The following is a 24,893-nucleotide window of genomic DNA, read 5'->3' as shown; positions in this document are numbered from 1 at the left end:
TGGCGGGCGGCAAATTGACTAAGGAGCTGCGTTCGATGATTCTTCCACGCACAGCTTTTGTGACATGAAAAGTAGGGTAAATCACACCATTAGGAGGGTGCGCCAACATGAGGGCTTTGGTTCTCTACTGCTGAATAAATATGAGCTGATATGTGCGGGGGAGCTTTATTTTGTATTTTTTATTCAACCTTCTTTTCAAAGTGACAATCTACTAAACAATTAACTGTTTTTTTTTTTCTTTCAAATATTACTTTATTGCAGTGTTGGGCCATCAGGGCCTTCTCTGCTGGCTTAACACATACTTAAAGGCCTACTGAAATGCGATTTTCTTATTTAAGCGGGGATAGCAGGTCCATTCTATGTGTCATACTTGATCATTTTGCGATATTGCCATATTTTTGCTGAAAGGATTTAGTAGAGAACATCGACGATAAAGTTCGCGACTTTTGATGCTGATAAAAAAGCCTTGCCTCTACCGGAAGTAGCAGACGATAAGCGTGTGACGTCACAGGTTGTGGAGCTCCTCACATCTGCACATTGTTTACAATCATGGCCACCAGCAGCGAGAGCGATTCGGACCGAGAAAGCGACGATTTCCCCATTAATTTGAGTGAGGATGAAAGATTTGTGGATGAGGAAAGTGAGAGTGAAGGACTAGAGGGCAGGGGGAGCGATTCAGATAGGGAAAATGCTGTGAGAGGCGGGTGGGACCTGATATTCAGCTGGGAATGACTAAAACAGTAAATAAACACAAGACTATATATACTCTATTAGCCACAACACAACCAGGCTTATATTTAATATGCCACAAATTAATCTCGCATAACAAACACCTCCCCCCTCCCGTCCATATAACCCGCCAATACAACTCAAACACCTGCACAACACACTCAATCCCACAGCCCAAAGTACCGTTCTACTCCCCAAAGTTCATACAGCACATATATTTCCCCAAAGTCCCCAAAGTTACGTACGTGACATGCACATAGCAGCACGCACGTACGGGCAAGCGATCAAATGTTTGGAAGCCGCAGCTGCATGCGTACTCACGGTACCGCGTCTGCGCATCCAACTCAAAGTCCTCCTGATAAGAGTCTCTGTTGTCCCAGTTCTCCACAGGCCAATGGTAAAGCTTGACTGTCATCTTCCGGGAATGTAAACAATGAAACACCGGCTGCGTTTGTGTTGCTGCAGTCGGCCGCAATACACCGCTTCCCATCTACAGCTTTCTTCTTTGCTGTTTCCATTGTTCATTGAACAAATTGCAAAAGATTCACTAACAAAGATGTCCAGAATACTGTGGAATTTTGCGATGAAAACAGACGACTTAATAGCTGGCCACCATGCTGTCCCAAAATGTCCTCTACAATCCGTGACGTCACGCGCTGATGTCATCATACCGAGACGTTATCAGCAGGATATTTCGCGCGAAATTTAAAATTGCACTTTAGTAAGCTAACCCGGCCGTATTGGCATGTGTTGCAATGTTAAGATTTCATCATTGATATATAAACTATCAGACTGCGTGATCGGTAGTAGTGGGTTTCAGTAGGCCTTTAACAAGGAGACATACTTAACAAGGAGACAGGTGATTAGATAACCAGCCCCAGCTGGGCAATCTACTCACCTGAAAGCTGGGCTTCGAAGCCGGGCCATAAACACTCCCTTCCCGCAGGAGCATACTTGCCAACCCTCCCGATTTTCCTGGGAGACTCCCGAATTTCAGTGCCCCTCCCGAAAATCACCCGGGGCAACCATTCTCCCGTATTTCTCCCGATTTCCACCCGGACAACAATATTGGGGGTGTGCCTTAAAGACACTGCCTTTAGCATCCTCTCTCACCTGAAACCTTCACCCCTTAACAGCTGCATGCTGTCCACGCGTCCGCTTTCCCTCCATTTAAACAGCGTGCCGGCTCAGTCACATAATAATGTAGCATTGGACGGATTAACAATGGTCTTTACTCGAAGATGTCAAGAATTGCTCACACGTTATATGATCTTTAAACTGGTTTAATGATAACGTTAATTTCAAGCGCACACACACAAGTTGATGCAAGGCATACTTGGTCAACAGCCATACAGGTCACACTGAGGGTGGCCGTATAAACAACTCTAACACTGTTACAAATATGAGCCACACTGTGAACCCACACCAAACAAGGATGACAAACACATTTCGGGAGAACATCCGCACCGTAACACAACATAAACACAACAGAACAAATACCCAGGACCCCTTGCATCACTAACTCTACAATAACATCAACGGCTTTTGGAGCTCAGTGCACAACTGCACACACACAACAAGAAGGAGACGAAGCAGAAGAACGAAGAAGAGACATGGCGACGACGAGTAAGAAGAAATACGCTTGCAAGTTCCAAAATGATTGGAAAAAATAATTTAATTTCATCCAGGACAGCTCGAAGGGGAAGAGGTATGCTGCCTGCACCTCAACCCCGTCGGACATCACTGAAGGCCTAGGTGGGAAACGCACGGCCCGCCACTGCTCTATTGCAATGGTAGCATCCGCGTTTGAAAATTCTGAACTCCTATTTCATAGTCAGTGGAACCCCAGAAGTCAAACACAATCTGTTCCATGACCCTGGTAGGTTTTCTGGGAGGGATAATTAATCTGTTCCAGGGTCAAACTGTCACCATTGTTGTTAACTGTCCAAGCAAAGATGCTCGATATTGGTTTTCTCGTGAAGTGAAAACCATTTCAGGTGACTACCTCTTGAAGCTCATGGAGAGAAGGCCAAGAGTTTGCAAAACAGTAATCAGAGTAAAGGGTGGCTATTTTGAAGAAACTAGACTACAAAATATGTTTTCAGTTATTTCAACTTTTTTTGTTAAGTACATAACTCCACATGTGTTCATTCATAGTTTTGATGCCTTCAGTGACAATCTACAATGTAAATAGTCATGAAAATAAAGAAAACTCATTGAATGAGAAGGTGTGTCCAAACTTTTGCCCTGTACTGTGTGTGTGTATATATATATATATATATATATATATATATATATATATATATATATATATATATATATATATATATATACACACACACATATATATAGTCATATATATATATATATATATATATATATATATACACACACACACACACTGTGTATATATATACATATATATATATATATATATATATACATATACATATATATATATATATACATATACATATATATATACATATATATATATATACATATACATACATATACATATACATACATATACATATATATATATACATATACATACATATACATATATATATATATATATATATATATATATATATATATACATACATATACATATATATATATATATATATATATATACATATACGTATTAGGGCTATATTGTAATTGGCAATATAATAACAGAAAGCACAAATTCAGTCACTACACCAGCTTTAGAACTGTCTAAAAGAAAGTTACAGTAACCCATCCATCCATCTTCTTCCGCTTATCCGAGGTATGGTCGCGGGGGCAGCAGCCTAAGCAGGGAAGCCCAGACTTCCCTCTCCCCAGCCACTTCATCCAGCTCCTCCGGGGGATCCCGAGGCGTTCCCAGGCCAGCCGGGAGACATAGTCTTCCCAACGTGTCCTGGGTCTTCCCCGTGGCCTCCTACCGGTCGGATGTGCCCTAAACACCTCCCGAGGGAGGCGATCTGGTGGCATCCTGACCAGATGCCCGAACCACCTCATCTGGCTCCTCTCGATGTGGAGGAGCAGCGGCTTTACTTTGAGCTCCCCCCGGATGACAGAGCTTCTCACCCTATCTCTAAGGGAGAGCCCTGCCACCCGGCGGAGGAAACTCATTTCGGCCGCTTGTACCTGTGATCTTGTCCTTTCGGTCATAAACCAAAGCTCATGACCATAGGTGAGAATGGGAAGGTAGATCGACCGGTAAATTGAGAGCTTTGCCTTCAGGCTCAGCTCCTTTTTCACCACAACGGATCGATACAGCGTCCGCATTACTGAAGATGCCGCACCGATCCGCCTGTCGATCTCACGATCCACTCTTCCCTCACTCGTGAACAAGACTCCGAGGTACTTGAACTCCTCCACTTGGGGCAGGGTCTCCTCCCCAACCCGAAGATGGCATTCCACCCTTTTCCGGGCGAGAACCATGGACTCAGACTTGGAGGTGCTGATTCTCATCCCGGTCGCTTCACACTCGGCTGCGAACTGATCCAGCGAGAGCTGAAGATCCTGGCCAGATGAAGCCATCAGGACCACATCATCTGCAAAAAGCAGAGACCTAGTCCTGCAGCCACCAAACCGGATCCCTTCAACGCCTTGACTGCCCCTAGAAATTCTGTCCATAAAAGTTATGAACAGAATCGGTGACAAAGGGCAGCCTTGGCGGAGTCCAACCCTCACTGGAAACATGTCCGACTTACTGCCGGCAATGCGGACCAAGCTCTGACACTGAGCATACAGGGAGCGGACCGCCAAAATCAGACAGTCCGTTACACCATACTCTCTGAGCACTCCCCACAGGACTTCCCGAGGGACACGGTCGAATGCCTTCTCCAAGTCCACAAAGCACATGTAGACTGGTTGGGCAAACTCCCATGCACCCTCAAGGACCCTGCCGAGAGTATAGAGCTGGTCCACAGTTCCACGACCAGGACGAAAACCACACAAGTTACAGTAATGTATAGTTTAGTTATAGCTTTTTTTTATTTATTTTTTTTCCTTAAAAGTTTAACTATAAGTTACAGTAACATATAGTTAAACTTTTAAGGAAAAAAAATATGTTTCTTTCTTATTATTTATTTTATATTGTGCTCAACTGTGAGGGTTAGTGTATGCGCGCTGATAACGTTTCAACAGATGCTTTCACACGGGAACCGCGATCACAATGATGTAAGTCTGCATTTAAATTTCCTTCCAAATTGAAGAGGGAAGTTTGCCAAACACGATGAACATGGGAAAAACCCGCGATAAAGCCCAATTTTGCGGAAAAATAAAAGATGAATGATTTACCATATTATCAGAAACAATCAGAGACACGCCAGTTTGTCATAACGTTAATTCCAACAAGCTTTAGGTAGCAGACTGAACAACCACACATTAACACCCCCCCATCACTACAATATGAAGTATAAACCATAAAACATTGAATATTAAGAGTATGTGAACCACCCCTACCCTGTTTACTTCCCTGACGACCGAGTTTTGAAATTAATCAGAAATACTAGGCAGCTAAAATGCGTCAAACATGTCGTAGTGTGGATAGAGTATTTTGCATGTTACCCATGTCATGGATTTAAATTGTGTCATTTTGAATTGTGTGTTGTTTGTAGACATTTTTTATAATGCCATAATAATTCAGTGTGCATGTGTGGTTTTGTACCGCATTGTTTTACCTTTCTATTTTTGGTTTTTGATTAATCAGACCACGGGTGGGGAAGGCTGTCTGAATGGTACCTATATATCGATTCTATGCACCACCATTTAAGTGCAATGGTTATCATGACTGCACTTATTTTTCAAACGATCGCACGTTTTTCAATAGTTCCATTACCTTGTCGATGAATACTATCTTTTAGACCCTATGTGTGAAAATCAAGGCCAGATCCGGCCCGAGAATGAATGATCTATGGCCCCCGGGATGACATTTGATTAGTATTAGAAGCGGCCCGCAGGCCACAGCCGCCTGCTGCTGTTTTACACGCACCAATACCCCATCAGTGGTGCTAGGAACTTTCTAAATAGGGTCCCAGGGACCCCATCAAGTCATAAAAATGGGGTCCCACAGCACATTTTTGGGGTGCCACTTTTTTTGTAAGCGTTTTGAAAACAAATGATAAATGTATGCATTATCCTGTTATATCTCACATTCTATATTGTGTTTTGGAAAAAAGTTTTTCATAAATATTACTTACCGTATTTTTCGGACTATAAGTCGCAGTTTTTTTCCATAGTTTATGAAAGTTGCATAATGTTTTTTTCCTTCTTTATTATGCATTTTCGGCAGGTGCGACTTATACTCCGGTGCGACTTATACTCCGAAAAATACGGTAATTCATTATAAAAATAATACAAAAGAAAACAAATTTTTATGCATATGTACATTTATTCAGTTATAAACATTTATTCAATTTCTTCTTTCCTTCATGGATCTAAATTTTACAGCTGCCGGTATTTTTTTCTATATTTTTTTCTATATTTTTATTGTAATATTTTCTGAATGTGTTTGTTCTATTTTTGGCCAAAGTAAGACAAAGAAAACAATTTGAAGTTGTCTTTATTTTTTTTGTTTCAATGCCATGATTTTAATAGTCCGGCCCGCGTGTGCACAGATTTTTCTCCATGCGACCCCTATTTTAGACATTTTCCAGGCCAGATTGCAAATGCTGGCGAGACAGATCCATAAATTGGGGACCCATGAACTATACTGTATGTGCATGTGGTTGATTAGCATTAAATGAGTTGCATTATCAATATCAGGATCAGATTTATTGGCCAAGTATGTTTAACATACAAGGAATTTGACTTACTAGACTGTGCTCCTTTTGGTCAATGCAATTATTAAAGAAAAACGCAACCCTAACCCTAACGAGAGAGCACAGTACTGTGGTGGTATTTATTGTAGCGAGTAGGGTCGTACGGTATACCGGTACTAGTATCGATGACATTGCTGGTTTTACGAGCAGAGGAGCATGTTCGGCAGCGCACAATCACAGAGTACTTACAAGCAGACACAGTGTGTAGACAGAAAAGGGAGAATTGACGCGTTTTTGGCTTGAAAACTAACGATAAAGCTGAAGTTATAACACTGAAACGCCCTCAGGAAGAGGTGCTTTAAAATATGGCTAGCTAGTTAGCGGCTAATGTCCATCCGCAATCGGCAGTGTACTAGCTACTTCTAAAATCACTAATCCTCGCCTCCACGGCGACAAATAAAGTAAGTTTCTTACAAATATCATCCCTGCAGGACGAGGAATAGCTAAACATGCTTCACTACACACCGTAGATCACCGGCGTCACAATGTAAACAAATGCCATGGGTGGATCTACACTTGACATCCACTGTAATGATACCAAGTACAATAGCGTATCTAGTCGATGCGACTATGATTACATCAACATTTTTTATCGTCACAAAATATATACATTTAAAAAAAAAAATTCATATTATGTTTATAAACTCAGAAAATACATGTACCTGGACACATGAGAACTTCAATTATGACCAATGTATGATCCTGTAACTACTTGGTATCGGATCGATACCTAAATTCGTGGTTTCATCCAAAACTAATGTAAAGTATCCAAACAACAGAAGAATGAATGATTATCAAATTTAAACAGTGTAGATAAAACATGTTGAAATGGAAAATAAGCAGATATTAACAGTAAATGAACAAGTAAGAATAAGAAGCATATGTTTAATGTACCCTAAGATTTTTTTGTTAAAATAAAAAAAAATTCAGTCCCCTATTTAGAAACATATGGAAAAGTATTGAAATACATGTTGGTATCGAGACAACCCTTGTAGGGAGCAGCCAAAATTCCAGTAAGTAAATATCTGGTTCTATGGTTATCGTCATATTTTTCCTTTTTGCCATCACTGGTATCTTTCTTAAGCTGTCACAAAAAAGCTAAAGCAAAAAAAAAACAACACTTGCCTATTAGCTCAGCAATATTCGTATGACAACCGGGGAAGAAAATGTCAGCTCAATTTATGTTCCATCTGACACCCCATGGACAAAGATAACACCTTCAGATGAAACAAAAATGGAGCTGTTTGGCCACAATACCCAGCAATATGTTTGGAGGAGAAAAGGTGAAGCCTTTAATCCCAGGAACACCATTCCTCCCGTCAAGCATGGTGGTGGTAGTATAGGATAGGTCTTTATTGCCATTGCAACAAGTACAACAAAACTATGTTTTCAGCACAAACCCGTTCAAGATTAGACAGGTTTGTGCTGAAAACATAGTTTCGTTGTACTTGTTGTAATGACAATAAAGACCTATCCTAAACTACCACCACCATGCTTGACGGTAGGCATTGTGTTCCTGGGATTAAAGGCCTCACCTTTTATTATGCTCTGGGCCTGTTTTGCTGCCAATGGAACTGGTGCTTTGCAAAGAGTAAATGGGACAATGAAAAAGGAGGATTACCTCCAAATTATTCAGGACAACCTAAAATCATCAGCCCGGAGGTTGGGTCTTGGGCGCAGTTGGGTGTTCCAACAGGACAATGACCCCAAACACACGTCAAAAGTGGTAAAGGAATGGCTAAATCAGGCTAGAATTAAGGTTTTAGTATGGCCTTCCCAAAATCCTGACTTAGACGTGTGGACAATGCTGAAGAAACAAGTCCATGTCAGAAAACCAACACATTTAGCTGAACTGCACCAATTTTGCCAAGAGGAGTGGTCAAAAATTCAACTAGATGTCATGATCTGTGGTCTGGATCATGTTTTTTGTTATTTTCTGTTAGTTTAAGACTCCAATTAGTTCCTGTTTTTATGCACCCTTGTTTGTTTTAGTTTCCATGGCGACCTATTATTTTCACCTGCTTCTTGCGTTCGGGACACACCTGTCTCTAATCAAGAGACCAGTATTTAAGCCTGTCCTTGCCTGTCAGTCGGCCTGGCGTCATTGCTCGTGTCATGCGATTGTTTGCTTCATGCCTTGCCAAGTTTAGTTTTGTTTGTTCATGCCACAGTTAGCATAAACTATGGACAGGGCAAAAACTCGCTAAGTGTTAGCTTTTGTTTCCTGCGCTAAGTTGTGCCTTCGCCTTGTGCGCCATTTTTGTTTGCACCTATTTGAGAGTCAAGATGAAATCATGTTCCTACCTTCGCCCGTAAGGACCAGATGAGTCGCCCGCTGGCCTGTTCTAAAAATAGCTCAAATAGCAGCACTTACCAGTGAGCTGCCACTATTTTTTTAATTGTATTTATTTACTAGAAAGCTGGTCTCGCTTTGCTTGACATTTTTCATTCTAAGAGAGACAAAACTCAAATAGAATTTGAAAATCCAAGAAAATATTTTAAAGACTTGGTCTTCACTTGTTTAAATACATTTTTTTTTTTTTTTACTTTGCTTCTTGTAACTTTCAGAAAGACAATTTTAGAGAAAAAAATACAACCTTAAAAATGATTTTAGGATTTTTAAACACATATACCTTTTTACCTTTTAAATTTTTTCCTCTTCTTTCCTGACAATTTAAATCAATGTTCAAGTAAATGTATTTATTTTTTATTGTAAAGAATATTAAATCAATTTTGATTTAATTCTTCATTTTAGCTTCTGTTTTTTCGACTAAGAATATTTGTGAAATATTTCTTCAAACTTATTATGATTAAAATTCAAAAAAATGATTCTGGCAAATCTAGAAAATCTGTAGAATAAACTTTAAAAAATATTTCAAAGTCTTTTGAATTTCTTTTAAAATTTTTGTTCTGGAAAATCTAGAAGAAATAATGATTTGTCTTTGTTAGAAATATAGCTTGGTCCAATCTGTTATATATATTCTAACAAAAAGCAGATTGGATTTTAACCTATTTAAAACATGTCATCAAAATTCTAAAATTAATCTTTATCAGGAAAAATTACTAACGATGTTCCATAAATTATTTTTTTATATTTTTTAAAAAGATTCGAATTACCGTATTTTTCGGACTACAAGTGGCAGTTTTTTTTCATAGTTTGGCCGGGCTCCAGTGCAACTTATATATGTTTTTTTCCTTCTTTATTATGCATTTTCGGCAGGTGCGACTTATACTCCGGTGCGACTTATACTCCGAAAAATACGGTAGCTAGTTTTTCTCTTCTTTTTTTCGGTTGAATTTTGAATTTTAAAGAGTCGAAATTGAAGACAAACTATGTTTCAAAATGTAATTTTCATTTTTTTTTCGTGTTTTCTCCTCTTTTAAACCGTTCAATTAAGTGTTTTTTTCATCATTTATTCTCTACAAAAAACCTTCCGTAAAAGGAAAAAAAAGGTACGACGGAATGACAGACAGAAATACCCATTTTTGTATATATATATAGATTTATTTATTTAGCTATTCTTGTTTAAATCACACTTACAAGTAACTTACAAATGACAATATATATATATATATAAACACTTAAAATGTAAAGTGTTTTTTGTGTTTAATATAAATGAACTCTGACCTAGTATAGTTCAAAGGTCAGTATTGTGCGCATGACCAAAACGTGCACTTAGAGAAAATATAAAAATAAAATGTTGCATATTGATAATTATCTGTTTCTATATATATTTATTGTGAGAAATCATTAAGATGATCAGTGTTTCCACAAAGATAAATATCATTAATTATTAATAATAACATAGAGTTAAAGGTAAATTGAGCACATTGGCTATTTCTTGCAATTTATTTAAGTGTTTATCAAACTGGTAGCCCTTCGCATTAATCAGTACCCAAGTAGTAGCTCTTGGTTTCAAAAAGGTTGGTGACCCCTGGCTTGAATACTGGTCTCTATTAGAGACAGGTGTGTCCCGAACGCAAGCGGCAGTTGAAAATAATAGGTCACCCATGGAAACTAAAAAAACAAGGGTGCATAAAAACAGGAACTAATGGAGTCTTAAACTAACAGAAAATAACAAAAAAAAACATGATCCAGACCACAGATCATGAAACTTACCAAGGGACATGTAAGCAAATATTAACATTGCTGTATGTATACTTTTGACCCAGCAGATTTGCTCACATTTTCAGTAGACCCATAATAAATTCATAAAAGAACCAAACTTCATGAATGTTTTCTTTTGTGACCGAAAAGTATGTGCTCCAATCACTCTATCACAAAAAAATAAGAGTTGTAGAAATGATTGGAAACTCAAGACTTTTGACCACAACATATAGGGCAAGCAATTACTTACCCATTGGCGTTCCCACACCGTAGGCTTTTGAGTCCATGAGGCCGCCGATCTGTGTGAGGTTGCAGTTGCGCTGGGTGACAAACTCGATAGTGGTGGACTCCATCAGGAAGGCGTACTCTGAAGTCAGGGCACGCTGGATGCCCTCCTCCACGTTTTTCACCATCACCGATTGCCTCCTGCTGTTCATGAACTCCCACATCTTATCATAGGTGGAGATCTTGGTCTTCTGCAAAAGGTGTAAGAGACAGAATGACTTACTGTCGAGTAACTTGACAAGTATTTAATCCGACTTTGTGCAAAAATTAATTGCAATTAAAAATATTAGGAAACTCTTTGGAGTTACAAGAACTTCTTATTAAAAGCATTTGCATGTATTTTTTTTAACTGTTTGCATTCAGCAAAGAAAAAAACAATAAATTAGTGGCACCGTTTTATAAACCGCAGGGTTTAAAGTGTTGGAAAAAAGTAGCGGGTCTATAGTCCGGAATTTACGGTACACCTCTTTTTCAAGATCCATGTTTTTTTAAGGCGAAATCAAAGGCAAATGTTTTCAACATCTTAAATACATTTGTGCTACTTTTTTTTTGGCGCGGCTGCTGTGCGTGAATGACAGGAAGAAAAGCTCAGATTTACTTATGTTGTTTCGCGTCACATGTTTGGTTTGTGTATATTAATCCATGGCAGCTGGGATAGGCTCCAGCCCCCATGTAATTTATATACGGAACAGTTTAGAATTCGACCGCAAAATCTGGCTGCAATTTACCGCATTGGCTCAAAAATGAGTTTTTTTGTACCTAAGAAACAGTTGTCTTATATTTGGGGTTTATGTATTTTTTTTTTTACATGCAAACTAACAGGTGGGTCAGAGCTTGTCTTCCTGTCACTCACACACATCAGTGACCAACAATTTAAAAATATTAAGTAAGTAAAATGTTTTCCTATTTATTCTTTTTCTCCAACTTACTACCATCATTTTAAGTCTTTGAAAACAATACATTGACATTGTTTTCTTTGTCTTAAAAAGTTAGTCTCGTAAAATATATTTTGGTTATTTTGTCAGGCCCCGAAACTAGGTTACCATATTTTCCAGACCATAGGGCGCACCGGATTATAATTATAACTTTTTTCTAAATGTAAAACACTGTTTTACATGTTTTAATATAACATGGTGTAGTTCTTTGGTCAAAATGTTGCATAGATGATGTTTTACAGATCATCTTCAAGTCGCTTTCTGACAGTCGCTTCAGGATGCGCCGTTTTATGGGCGGTCTTATTTACGTGGCTCACCTTCGACAGCGTCTTCTCCCCGTTATTTTTTGTTGTAGCGGTGTAGCGTGCAAGGACGGGAGTGGAAGCGCTAACTGTTTTAATGACATTCAGACTTTACTTTAATCAATAACGGAGCGGCATCTCCTCATCCGTGACTCACTAGTGCGACCACAAGGCCGGAAATGTGTCCAGTGAAAAACCGTCTAATAACTAAAGTTCCTTGGGTGAATAATGTAACTCACCACACCGGTATGTTTTAGCGCTTTCATGGCGAGTTTACTGACCGATATAAGAACTTTACACTACTTTATATTAGAAATGGCAACAGCGGAGGATGAATGTCCCATAACAAGAAGATAGAGAAAAAGAAGTTCATCGACTACGTCTAAGGCGGATTCGCGCAAATTTTCAGGACTTATGCAGATCCCAAATACAGATCAGCGGGTACCAGAAGGTAAGAAAAGTTGCTTTTGCATAATATTGTGAAACAAAACGCCAGATAATATGTCTTACCTTATTCACACACCATAATAATACTCGTATGTTGAAGCACAATACAATCCATCAAGCGGTGCGGCTTCATAGCTTACCAAAGTCGTACTAAAACACTTTGATAGATTTTTGAGCGCCGTGTGTAATGTTCTACATTTCCAATGGAACATATACAATTTTGGTGTTGTTTACTTGAGTCATATTGCAGTCTACACATATCTCTTATGTGTGACTGCCATCTGCTGGTCACGCTTATTTTACCACGGACCAAATAAAAAAGCTTTGAGGTCGGTAAGCACAACTAAAATTATTCCGTACATTAGGCGAACCGGGTTATAAGGCGCACTGTCGAGTTTTGAGAAAATTAAAGGATTTTAAGTGCGCCTTATAGTTCGATAAATACGGTACCTATCACAAAAACAGGAAAGACTAAAGACAAGGAACTTGCCTAAAACGCAACCAAGGCATAAACACTCTAAGCTGTTGTTTAGGGTTACAACCACATGACCAGAAAGGTTCTGACCTCGTTCAGGTCAATTCACTGTTCATAGTTTGCATTCAAATGATAAAATCTAAACCCGGTAGAGCGGAACCTCGATTTACGAACCGCTCTATTTGAGAACTTTTCGATTTAGGAACTTTTAGATCGAGTCAAATTTGCCTCCTTGTGCAAACCATGTGTCTGTGTAAAAACACTGCTTTCATTCATTTTGTGTCCTGTTTGCAGGCAAAAGGCAGGCCATAGCATTATTGAGGATGCGGATTCTGGGGTTTCTCATTAAATCCCATTGGGTTGAGTTTTTTCTTGCCCCGAGGATGTCATTGTGGCTTGTGCAGCCCTTTGAGACACTTGTGATTAAGGACTATATAAATAAACATTGATTGAATTTCCGAAAACACAAAAACAATACCGAAACAATTTCAGAAAACAATTTAACAAAACACTTTGCAATTTCAGAAAAAAAAAACCCAACAAAAGTCGAAACATCTTACAATATCAGAACCCGGAAAGGGAATGACCCAACATACCAGATTGACTGCTAAATATTACGTCGTGGTCGCATGGTGATGCGTGGCTCGTTCTCCCAGGATGCAGACGGAAAATCCGTAGGCAAGGTGCAGGTGAGACAATGATTTATTCTCCTAAATCATACAGGCTACAAAACAAACAAAACAAGTGTGCCTATAGCATAGGAAGCTAATGGAATAGCTAACAAGAAAAGCTTAGCACGGCAAACAAAAGGCAAAGCTTAGCTCAGGAATCAAGAAGTAACTGTTGCATAGAGCAAATAAGACAGCCGGGCTGAGTGTGGCGAAAAACGGGAATAAGTAGCTCTCTGATTAGTGCTCAGGAGCAGGTGAGCGTCCCAAACGTTAATCAGAGGCAGGTGAAACTAATCAGCACCCGTGGTAACCAAAAACACACAAACCCAAGGGCGCTGAAAACAGAACTGAGGTAGTCAAAAACACCCAAACCCAAGGGTGCTGAAAACAGAACTGAGGTAGTCAAAAAGTAAACAAACCCAAGGGTGCTGAAAACAGAACTGAGGTAGTCAAAAAGTAAACAAACCCAAGGGTGCTGAAAACAGAACTGAGGTAGTCAAAAACTAAACAAACCCAAGGGTGCTGAAAACAGAACTGAGATAGTCAAAAACACACAAACCCAAGGGTGCTGAAAACAGAACTGAGGTAGTCAAAAAGTAAACAAACCCAAGGGTGCTGAAAACAGAACTGAGGTAGTCAAAAAGTAAACAAACCCAAGGGTGCTGAAAACAGAACTGAGGTAGTCAAAAACTAAACAAACCCAAGGGTGCTGAAAACAGAACTGAAGTAGTCAAAAACACACAAACCCCAGGGTGCTGTAAACAGAACTGAGATAGTCAAAAACACACAAACCCAAGGGTGCTGAAAACAGAACTGAGGTAGTCAAAAACACACAAACCCAAGGGTGCTGAAAACAGAACTGAGGTAGTCAAAAACTAAACAAACCCAAGGGTGCTGAAAACAGAACTGAGGTAGTCAAAAACACACAAACCCAGGGGTGCTGAAAACAGAACTGAGGTAGTCAAAAACTAAACAAACCCAAGGGTGCTGAAAACAGAACTGAGGTAGTCAAAAACTAAACAAACCCAAGGGTGCTGAAAACAGAACTGAGGTAGTCAAAAACTAAACAAACCCAAGGGTGCTGAAAACAGAACTGAGGTAGTCAAAAACTAAACAAACCCAAGGGTGCTGAAAACAGAACTGAGGTAGTCAAAAACACACAAACCCAAGGGTGCTGAAAACAGAACTGAGGTAGTCAAAAACTAAACAAACCCAAGGGTGCTGAAAACAGAACTGAGGTAGTCAAAAACACACAAACCCAAGGGTGCTGAAAACAGAACTGAGGTAGTCAAAAACTAAACAAACCCAAGGGTACTGAAAACAGAACTTAGGTAGTCAAAAACTAAACAAACCCAAGGGTGCTTAAAACAGAACTGAGGTAGTCAAAAACACACAAACCCAAGGGTGCTGAAAACAGAACTGAGGTAGTCAAAAACACACAAACCCAAGGGTGCTGAAAACAGAACTGAGGTAGTCAAAAACTAAACAAATCCAAGGGTGCTGAAAACAGAACTGAGGTAGTCAAAAACTAAACAAACCCAAGGGTGCTGAAAACAGAACTGAGGTAGTCAAAAACTAAACAAACCCAAGGGTGCTGAAAACAGAACTGAGGTAGTCAAAAACACACAAACCCAAGGGTGCTGAAAACAGAACTGAGGTAGTCAAAAACTAAACAAACCCCAGGGTACTGAAAACAGAACTGAGGTAGTCAAAAACTAAACAAACCCAAGGGTACTGAAAACAGAACTTAGGTAGTCAAAAACTAAACAAACCCAAGGGTGCTGAAAACAGAACTGAGGTAGTCAAAAACTAAACAAACCCAAGGGTCCTGAAAACAGAACTGAGGTAGTCAAAAACACACAAACCCAAGGGTGCTGAAAACAGAACTGAGGTAGTCAAAAACACACAAACCCAAGGATGCTGAAAACAGAACTGAGGTAGTCAAAAACTAAACAAACCCAAGGGTGCTGAAAACAGAACTGAGGTAGTCAAAAACTAAACAAACCCAAGGGTGCTGAAAACAGAACTGAGGTAGTCAAAAACTAAACAAACCCAAGGGTGCTGAAAACAGAACTGAGGTAGTCAAAAACTAAACAAACCCAAGGGTGCTGAAAACAGAACTGAGATAGTCAAAAACACACAGACCAAAGGGTGCTGAAAACAGAACTGAGGTAGTCAAAAACTAAACAAACCCAAGGGTGCTGAAAACAGAACTGAGGTAGTCAAAAACTAAACAAACCCAAGGGTGCTGAAAACAGAACTGAGGTAGTCAAAAACTAAACAAACCCAAGGGTGCTGAAAACAGAACTGAGGTAGTCAAAAACTAAACAAACCCAAGGGTGCTGAAAACAGAACTGAGGTAGTCAAAAACTAAACAAACCCAAGGGTGCTGAAAACAGAACTGAGGTAGTCAAAAACTAAACAAACCCAAGGGTGCTGAAAACAGAACTGAGGTAGTCAAAAACACACAAACCCAAGGGTGCTGAAAACAGAACTGAGGTAGTCAAAAACTAAACAAACCCAAGGGTGCTGAAAACAGAACTGAGGTAGTCAAAAACTAAACAAACCCAAGGGTGCTGAAAACAGAACTGAGGTAGTCAAAAACTAAACAAACCCAAGGGTGCTGAAAACAGAACTGAGGTAGTCAAAAACTAAACAAACCCAAGGGTGCTGAAAACAGAACTGAGGTAGTCAAAAACACACAAACCCAAGGGTGCTGAAAACAGAACTGAGGTAGTCAAAAACTAAACAAACCCCAGGGTACTGAAAACAGAACTGAGGTAGTCAAAAACTAAACAAACCCAAGGGTACTGAAAACAGAACTTAGGTAGTCAAAAACTAAACAAACCCAAGGGTGCTGAAAACAGAACTGAGGTAGTCAAAAATTAAACAAACCCAAGGGTCCTGAAAACAGAACTGAGGTAGTCAAAAACACACAAACCCAAGGGTGCTGAAAACAGAACTGAGGTAGTCAAAAACACACAAACCCAAGGATGCTGAAAACAGAACTGAGGTAGTCAAAAACTAAACAAACCCAAGGGTGCTGAAAACAGAACTGAGGTAGTCAAAAACTAAACAAACCCAAGGGTGCTGAAAACAGAACTGAGGTAGTCAAAAACTAAACAAACCCAAGGGTGCTGAAAACAGAACTGAGGTAGTCAAAAACTAAACAAACCCAAGGGTGCTGAAAACAGAACTGAGGTAGTCAAAAACACACAGACCCAAGGGTGCTGAAAACAGAACTGAGGTAGTCAAAAACTAAACAAACCCAAGGGTCCTGAAAACAGAACTGAGGTAGTCAAAAACACACAAACCCAAGGGTGCTGAAAACAGAACTGAGGTAGTCAAAAACACACAAACCCAAGGATGCTGAAAACAGAACTGAGGTAGTCAAAAACTAAACAAACCCAAGGGTACTGAAAACAGAACTTAGGTAGTCAAAAACTAAACAAACCCAAGGGTGCTGAAAACAGAACTGAGGTAGTCAAAAACTAAACAAACCCAAGGGTCCTGAAAACAGAACTGAGGTAGTCAAAAACACACAAACCCAAGGGTGCTGAAAACAGAACTGAGGTAGTCAAAAACACACAAACCCAAGGATGCTGAAAACAGAACTGAGGTAGTCAAAAACTAAACAAACCCAAGGGTGCTGAAAACAGAACTGAGGTAGTCAAAAACTAAACAAACCCAAGGGTGCTGAAAACAGAACTGAGGTAGTCAAAAACTAAACAAACCCAAGGGTGCTGAAAACAGAACTGAGGTAGTCAAAAACTAAACAAACCCAAGGGTGCTGAAAACAGAACTGAGATAGTCAAAAACACACAGACCAAAGGGTGCTGAAAACAGAACTGAGGTAGTCAAAAACTAAACAAACCCAAGGGTGCTGAAAACAGAACTGAGGTAGTCAAAAACTAAACAAACCCAAGGGTGCTGAAAACAGAACTGAGGTAGTCAAAAACTAAACAAACCCAAGGGTGCTGAAAACAGAACTGAGGCAGTCAAAAACTAAACAAACCCAAGGGTGCTGAAAACAGAACTGAGGTAGTCAAAAACTAAACAAACCCAAGGGTGCTGAAAACAGAACTGAGGTAGTCAAAAACTAAACAAACCCAAGGGTGCTGAAAACAGAACTGAGGTAGTCAAAAACACACAAACCCAAGGGTGCTGAAAACAGAACTGAGGTAGTCAAAAACTAAACAAACCCAAGGGTGCTGAAAACAGAACTGAGGTAGTCAAAAACTAAACAAACCCAAGGGTGCTGAAAACAGAACTGAGGTAGTCAAAAACTAAACAAACCCAAGGGTGCTGAAAACAGAACTGAGGTAGTCAAAAACTAAACAAACCCAAGGGTGCTGAAAACAGAACTGAGGTAGTCAAAAACACACAAACCCAAGGGTGCTGAAAACAGAACTGAGGTAGTCAAAAACTAAACAAACCCCAGGGTACTGAAAACAGAACTGAGGTAGTCAAAAACTAAACAAACCCAAGGGTACTGAAAACAGAACTTAGGTAGTCAAAAACTAAACAAACCCAAGGGTGCTGAAAACAGAACTGAGGTAGTCAAAAATTAAACAAACCCAAGGGTCCTGAAAACAGAACTGAGGTAGTCAAAAACACACAAACCCAAGGGTGCTGAAAACAGAACTGAGGTAGTCAAAAACACACAAACCCAAGGATGCTGAAAACAGAACTGAGGTAGTCAAAAACTAAACAAACCCAAGGGTGCTGAAAACAGAACTGAGGTAGTCAAAAACTAAACAAACCCAAGGGTGCTGAAAACAGAACTGAGGTAGTCAAAAACTAAACAAACCCAAGGGTGCTGAAAACAGAACTGAGGTAGTCAAAAACTAAACAAACCCAAGGGTGCTGAAAACAGAACTGAGGTAGTCAAAAACACACAGACCCAAGGGTGCTGAAAACAGAACTGAGGTAGTCAAAAACTAAACAAACCCAAGGGTGCTGAAAACAGAACTGAGGTAGTCAAAAACTAAACAAACCCAAGGGTGCTGAAAACAGAACTGAGGTAGTCAAAAACTAAACAAACCCAAGGGTGCTGAAAACAGAACTGAGGTAGTCAAAAACTAAACAAACCCAAGGGTGCTGAAAACAGAACTGAGGTAGTCAAAAAGTAAACAAACCCAAGGGTGCTGAAAACAGAACTGAGGTAGGCAAAAACTAAACAAAACATGATCCGGGCAACGGATGATAACACTAAATCAACCAATCATTGTGTTCATGTCCACAGAGCCTGAATGAAGAAGTTAAGATTCAGCGGAAGAGGACAAAATGATTGGCTGACTTAGCTGTCAATCTGTGATTTGGGACATTCCCTTCCCGGTTTGTGAAACTGTAAGTGGTTTCGGCTTTGGTTTTTGGTGTTTTCTGAAATTGTTAACTGTTTTTGTCTTTTGTTTTTGTTGTTTTCTGTCATTGCAATTAGTTTCATGAAATATTTAAGTGTTTTGCACTTCCAGCCTCCAGGCCACCGTAATTAAGGACCAAAACAGGGCCATCAACAAAACATTGTTTAGAGCCACAAAAAGCTGTTTTCGACACCTTCTCTTTTAACTTGTTCTACTAACAGAAAAAAGCTGTCTTTTAGCACTGGTCAAAAGTTTACATACACTTGTAAAGAACATAATGTTCTGACATCACATGGACAAAGATAAGACCTTCTGGAGGAACGTTCTGTGGTCGGATGAAACACAAATTGAGCTGTTTGGCCACGATACCCAGCAATATGTTTGGGGGAGAAAAGGTGATGCCTTTAGTCCCAGGAACACCATGACTACCATCAAGCATGGTGGTGGTAGTATTATGCTCTGGGCCTGTTTTGCTGCCAATGGAACTGGTGCTTTACAGAGAGTAAATGGGACAATGAAAAAAGGAGACTTACCTCCAAACCTACTCAGTGGCCTAGTGGTTACAGTGTCCTGGGCATGACGTTAAAATGCTTCCGGCAGTGGAGGCTCCTCTATGGGGTCTTGGGGCACTAGGAGGTTAACCCCTTTACTACTGTTACCCCAGGTGGCCCTTGGCAAAGGCCTAGTACCTGACTGCCCCCTAGCCAGGGGTACGGTGAAGACCTCAATGGCGGAGCAGGCGGAAGACGGTAGATTTAAGAACTACCACAACGGCTGCGAAGGCGGAAGAAGGCTGCAGCAGAAAAGGGTCCCCAGCCGTCTTGGACTCCATGCCAACTGGACCCTGACCCGATTTCTGTCAAGGATCGTGTGGTGACTGTCTGTGCACCAGTCCCCCCACGTTAAACAAAATCACGCACAGGCATCCTCCATAAAGGGATACACCCCTACCAGGAGGAACGTCATACTCGCTCGAATGACCGCCGATGAAAGTGTCCGCCCTGAGATCGGTAGGTTGTGTGTTCAAACCCCGGCCGAGTCATGCCAAAGACTAAAAAAATGGGACCCATTACCTCCCTGCTTGGCACTCAGCATCAAGGGTTAGAATTGGGGGTTAAATCACCAAAAATGATTCCCGGTGCTCCCCTCACCTCCTAGGGGGTGAACAAGGGGATGAGGACAAATTTCACCACACTTAGTGTGTGTGTGTGTGACAATCACTGGTACTTTAACTTTTTAACTTTTAATTCTTCAAGACGACCTAAAATCATCAGCCCGGAGGTTGGGTCTTGGGCGCAGTTGGGTGTTCCAACAGGACAATGACCCCAAAACACACGTCAAAAGTGGTAAAGGAATGGCTAAATCAAGCTAGAATTAAGGTTTTAGAAAAGTCCTGACTTAAACGTGTGGACAATGCTGAAGAAACAAGTCCATGTCAGAAAACCAACACGCTTAGCTGAACTTGCACCAATTTTGTCAAGAGGAGTGGTCAAAAATTCAACCAGAAGCTTGTGGATGGCTACCAAAAGCACCTTATTGCAGTGAAACTTGCCAAGGGATATGTAAGCAAATATTAACATTGCTGTATGTATACTTTTGACCAGTGGTTCTTAACCTTGTTGGAGGTACCGAACCCCACCAGTTTCATATGCGCATTCACCGAACCCTTCTTTAGTGAAAAATATAATGTTTTTTTTTTAATTCAAGGCAAAGTAATGTTTTTTTACTGGTGCATGAAATTAACCATGCATGAACATCACCTTGTTCAAAGAACAAAACCAACACAGTGCACAAACTCACAACAAATTACACACCTGCAAATCAGTGTGACTTCTGCTGTTGCCTTATCCATAATACGCCGATAGGAAGAAGTTTGTATTTACACGATGAGTCGGGTGTGTCTTGACCTCTGCGGCGGAGGCTCCGCCGAACCCCTGAGCCCGACTCACCGAACCCCTAGGGTTCGATCGAACCCAGGTTAAGAACCATTGCTTTAGACCCAACAGATTTGGTCACATTTTTAGTAGACCCATAATGAATTCATAAAAGAACCAAACTTCATGAATGTTTTTTTGTTGTGACCAACATGTGAACTATATTGAAGTGAACTATATTTATATAGCGCTTTTTCTATAAAAACCTTATAAACCCAATATCTAAGTTACATTTACACCAGTGTGGGTGGCACTGGGAGCAGGTTTAAAGGCCTACTGAAACCCACTACTACCGACCACGCAGTCTGATAGTTTATATATCAATGATGAAATCTTAACATTGCAACACATGCCAATACGGCCGGGTTAGCTTACTAAAGTGCAATTTTAAATTTCGCGCCGAAATATCCTGCTGAAAACGTCTCAGTATGATGACGCCTGCGCGTGACGTCACGGATTGTAGAGGACATTTTGGGACAGCATGGTGGCCAGCTATTAAGTCGTCTGTTTTCATCGCAAAATTCCACAGTATTCTGGACATCTGTGTTGGTGAATCTGATCCGGGCAACGGATGATAACACTAAATCAACCAATCATTGTGTTCATGTCCACAGAGCCTGAATGAAGAAGTTAAGATTCAGCGGAAGAGGACAAAATGATTGGCTGACTTAGCTGTCAATCTGTGATTTGGGACATTCCCTTCCCGGTTTGTGAAACTGTAAGTGGTTTCGGCTTTGGTTTTTGGTGTTTTCTGAAATTGTTAACTGTTTTTGTCTTTTGTTTTTGTTGTTTTCTGTCATTGCAATTAGTTTCATGAAATATTTAAGTGTTTTGCACTTCCAGCCTCCAGGCCACCGTAATTAAGGACCAAAACAGGGCCATCAACAAAACATTGTTTAGAGCCACAAAAAGCTGTTTTCGACACCTTCTCTTTTAACTTGTTCTACTAACAGAAAAAAGCTGTCTTTTAGCACTGGTCAAAAGTTTACATACACTTGTAAAGAACATAATGTTCTGACATCACATGGACAAAGATAAGACCTTCTGGAGGAACGTTCTGTGGTCGGATGAAACACAAATTGAGCTGTTTGGCCACGATACCCAGCAATATGTTTGGGGGAGAAAAGGTGATGCCTTTAGTCCCAGGAACACCATGACTACCATCAAGCATGGTGGTGGTAGTATTATGCTCTGGGCCTGTTTTGCTGCCAATGGAACTGGTGCTTTACAGAGAGTAAATGGGACAATGAAAAAAGGAGACTTACCTCCAAACCTACTCAGTGGCCTAGTGGTTACAGTGTCCTGGGCATGACGTTAAAATGCTTCCGGCAGTGGAGGCTCCTCTATGGGGTCTTGGGGCACTAGGAGGTTAACCCCTTTACTACTGTTACCCCAGGTGGCCCTTGGCAAAGGCCTAGTACCTGACTGCCCCCTAGCCAGGGGTACGGTGAAGACCTCAATGGCGGAGCAGGCGGAAGACGGTAGATTTAAGAACTACCACAACGGCTGCGAAGGCGGAAGAAGGCTGCAGCAGAAAAGGGTCCCCAGCCGTCTTGGACTCCATGCCAACTGGACCCTGACCCGATTTCTGTCAAGGATCGTGTGGTGACTGTCTGTGCACCAGTCCCCCCACGTTAAACAAAATCACGCACAGGCATCCTCCATAAAGGGATACACCCCTACCAGGAGGAACGTCATACTCGCTCGAATGACCGCCGATGAAAGTGTCCGCCCTGAGATCGGTAGGTTGTGTGTTCAAACCCCGGCCGAGTCATGCCAAAGACTAAAAAAATGGGACCCATTACCTCCCTGCTTGGCACTCAGCATCAAGGGTTAGAATTGGGGGTTAAATCACCAAAAATGATTCCCGGTGCTCCCCTCACCTCCTAGGGGGTGAACAAGGGGATGAGGACAAATTTCACCACACTTAGTGTGTGTGTGTGTGACAATCACTGGTACTTTAACTTTTTAACTTTTAATTCTTCAAGACGACCTAAAATCATCAGCCCGGAGGTTGGGTCTTGGGCGCAGTTGGGTGTTCCAACAGGACAATGACCCCAAAACACACGTCAAAAGTGGTAAAGGAATGGCTAAATCAAGCTAGAATTAAGGTTTTAGAAAAGTCCTGACTTAAACGTGTGGACAATGCTGAAGAAACAAGTCCATGTCAGAAAACCAACACGCTTAGCTGAACTTGCACCAATTTTGTCAAGAGGAGTGGTCAAAAATTCAACCAGAAGCTTGTGGATGGCTACCAAAAGCACCTTATTGCAGTGAAACTTGCCAAGGGATATGTAAGCAAATATTAACATTGCTGTATGTATACTTTTGACCAGTGGTTCTTAACCTTGTTGGAGGTACCGAACCCCACCAGTTTCATATGCGCATTCACCGAACCCTTCTTTAGTGAAAAATATAATGTTTTTTTTTTAATTCAAGGCAAAGTAATGTTTTTTTACTGGTGCATGAAATTAACCATGCATGAACATCACCTTGTTCAAAGAACAAAACCAACACAGTGCACAAACTCACAACAAATTACACACCTGCAAATCAGTGTGACTTCTGCTGTTGCCTTATCCATAATACGCCGATAGGAAGAAGTTTGTATTTACACGATGAGTCGGGTGTGTCTTGACCTCTGCGGCGGAGGCTCCGCCGAACCCCTGAGCCCGACTCACCGAACCCCTAGGGTTCGATCGAACCCAGGTTAAGAACCATTGCTTTAGACCCAACAGATTTGGTCACATTTTTAGTAGACCCATAATGAATTCATAAAAGAACCAAACTTCATGAATGTTTTTTTGTTGTGACCAACATGTGAACTATATTGAAGTGAACTATATTTATATAGCGCTTTTTCTATAAAAACCTTATAAACCCAATATCTAAGTTACATTTACACCAGTGTGGGTGGCACTGGGAGCAGGTTTAAAGGCCTACTGAAACCCACTACTACCGACCACGCAGTCTGATAGTTTATATATCAATGATGAAATCTTAACATTGCAACACATGCCAATACGGCCGGGTTAGCTTACTAAAGTGCAATTTTAAATTTCGCGCCGAAATATCCTGCTGAAAACGTCTCAGTATGATGACGCCTGCGCGTGACGTCACGGATTGTAGAGGACATTTTGGGACAGCATGGTGGCCAGCTATTAAGTCGTCTGTTTTCATCGCAAAATTCCACAGTATTCTGGACATCTGTGTTGGTGAATCTTTTGCAATTTGTTCAATGAACAATGGAGACAGCAAAGAAGAAAGCTGTAGGTGGGAACTGTGTATTGCGGCCGGCTGCAGCAACAACACAAACACAGCCGGTGTTTCATTGTTTACATTCGCGGAAGATGACAGTCAAGCTTTACCATTGGCCTGTGGAGAACTGGGACAACAGAGACTCTTACCAGGAGGACTTTGAGTTGGATACGCAGACACGGTACCGTGAGTACGCATGCAGCTGCAGCAGAAATTTGGGGAGGTGAACGGTACTTTGGGCTGTAGGATTGAGTGTGTTGTGCAGGTGTTTGAGTTGTATTGGCGGGTTATATGGACGGGAGGGGGGAGGTGTTTGTTATGCGGGATTAATTTGTGGCATATTAAATATAAGCCTGGTTGTGTTGTGGCTAATAGAGTATATATATGTCTTGTGTTTATTTACTGTTTTAGTCATTCCCAGCTGAATACCAGGTCCCACTCGCCTCTCACAGAATCTTCCCTATCTGAATCGCTCCCACTGCCCTCTAGTCCTTCACTCTCACTTTCCTCATCCACGAATCTTTCATCCTCGCTCAAATTAAAGGGGAAATCGTCGCCTTCTCGGTC

The 24,893-nt window shown here is 40.8% G+C and overlaps 1 protein-coding gene across 3 annotated transcripts in view; it reads right to left on the bottom strand.

Moving 5' to 3' along the window:
• The window catches only part of LOC133623876 (glutamate receptor ionotropic, kainate 2-like), a 333,817-nt gene that overhangs the window by 44,653 nt on the left and 264,271 nt on the right, over window positions 1-24,893 (bottom strand). For all 3 annotated transcript variants that reach the window (XM_061987340.2, XM_072916258.1, XM_061987341.2), the window contains one exon: window positions 10,907-11,132. In XM_061987340.2, the coding sequence (XP_061843324.2) occupies window positions 10,907-11,132 (226 nt within the window). The remainder of the gene's footprint in view (window positions 1-10,906; window positions 11,133-24,893) is intronic.

Source organism: Nerophis lumbriciformis, linkage group LG26 (assembly GCF_033978685.3).
Source record: "Nerophis lumbriciformis linkage group LG26, RoL_Nlum_v2.1, whole genome shotgun sequence".
NCBI lineage: Eukaryota > Metazoa > Chordata > Actinopteri > Syngnathiformes > Syngnathidae > Nerophis > Nerophis lumbriciformis.
This window is presented reverse-complemented; position numbering and strand designations above follow the sequence as displayed.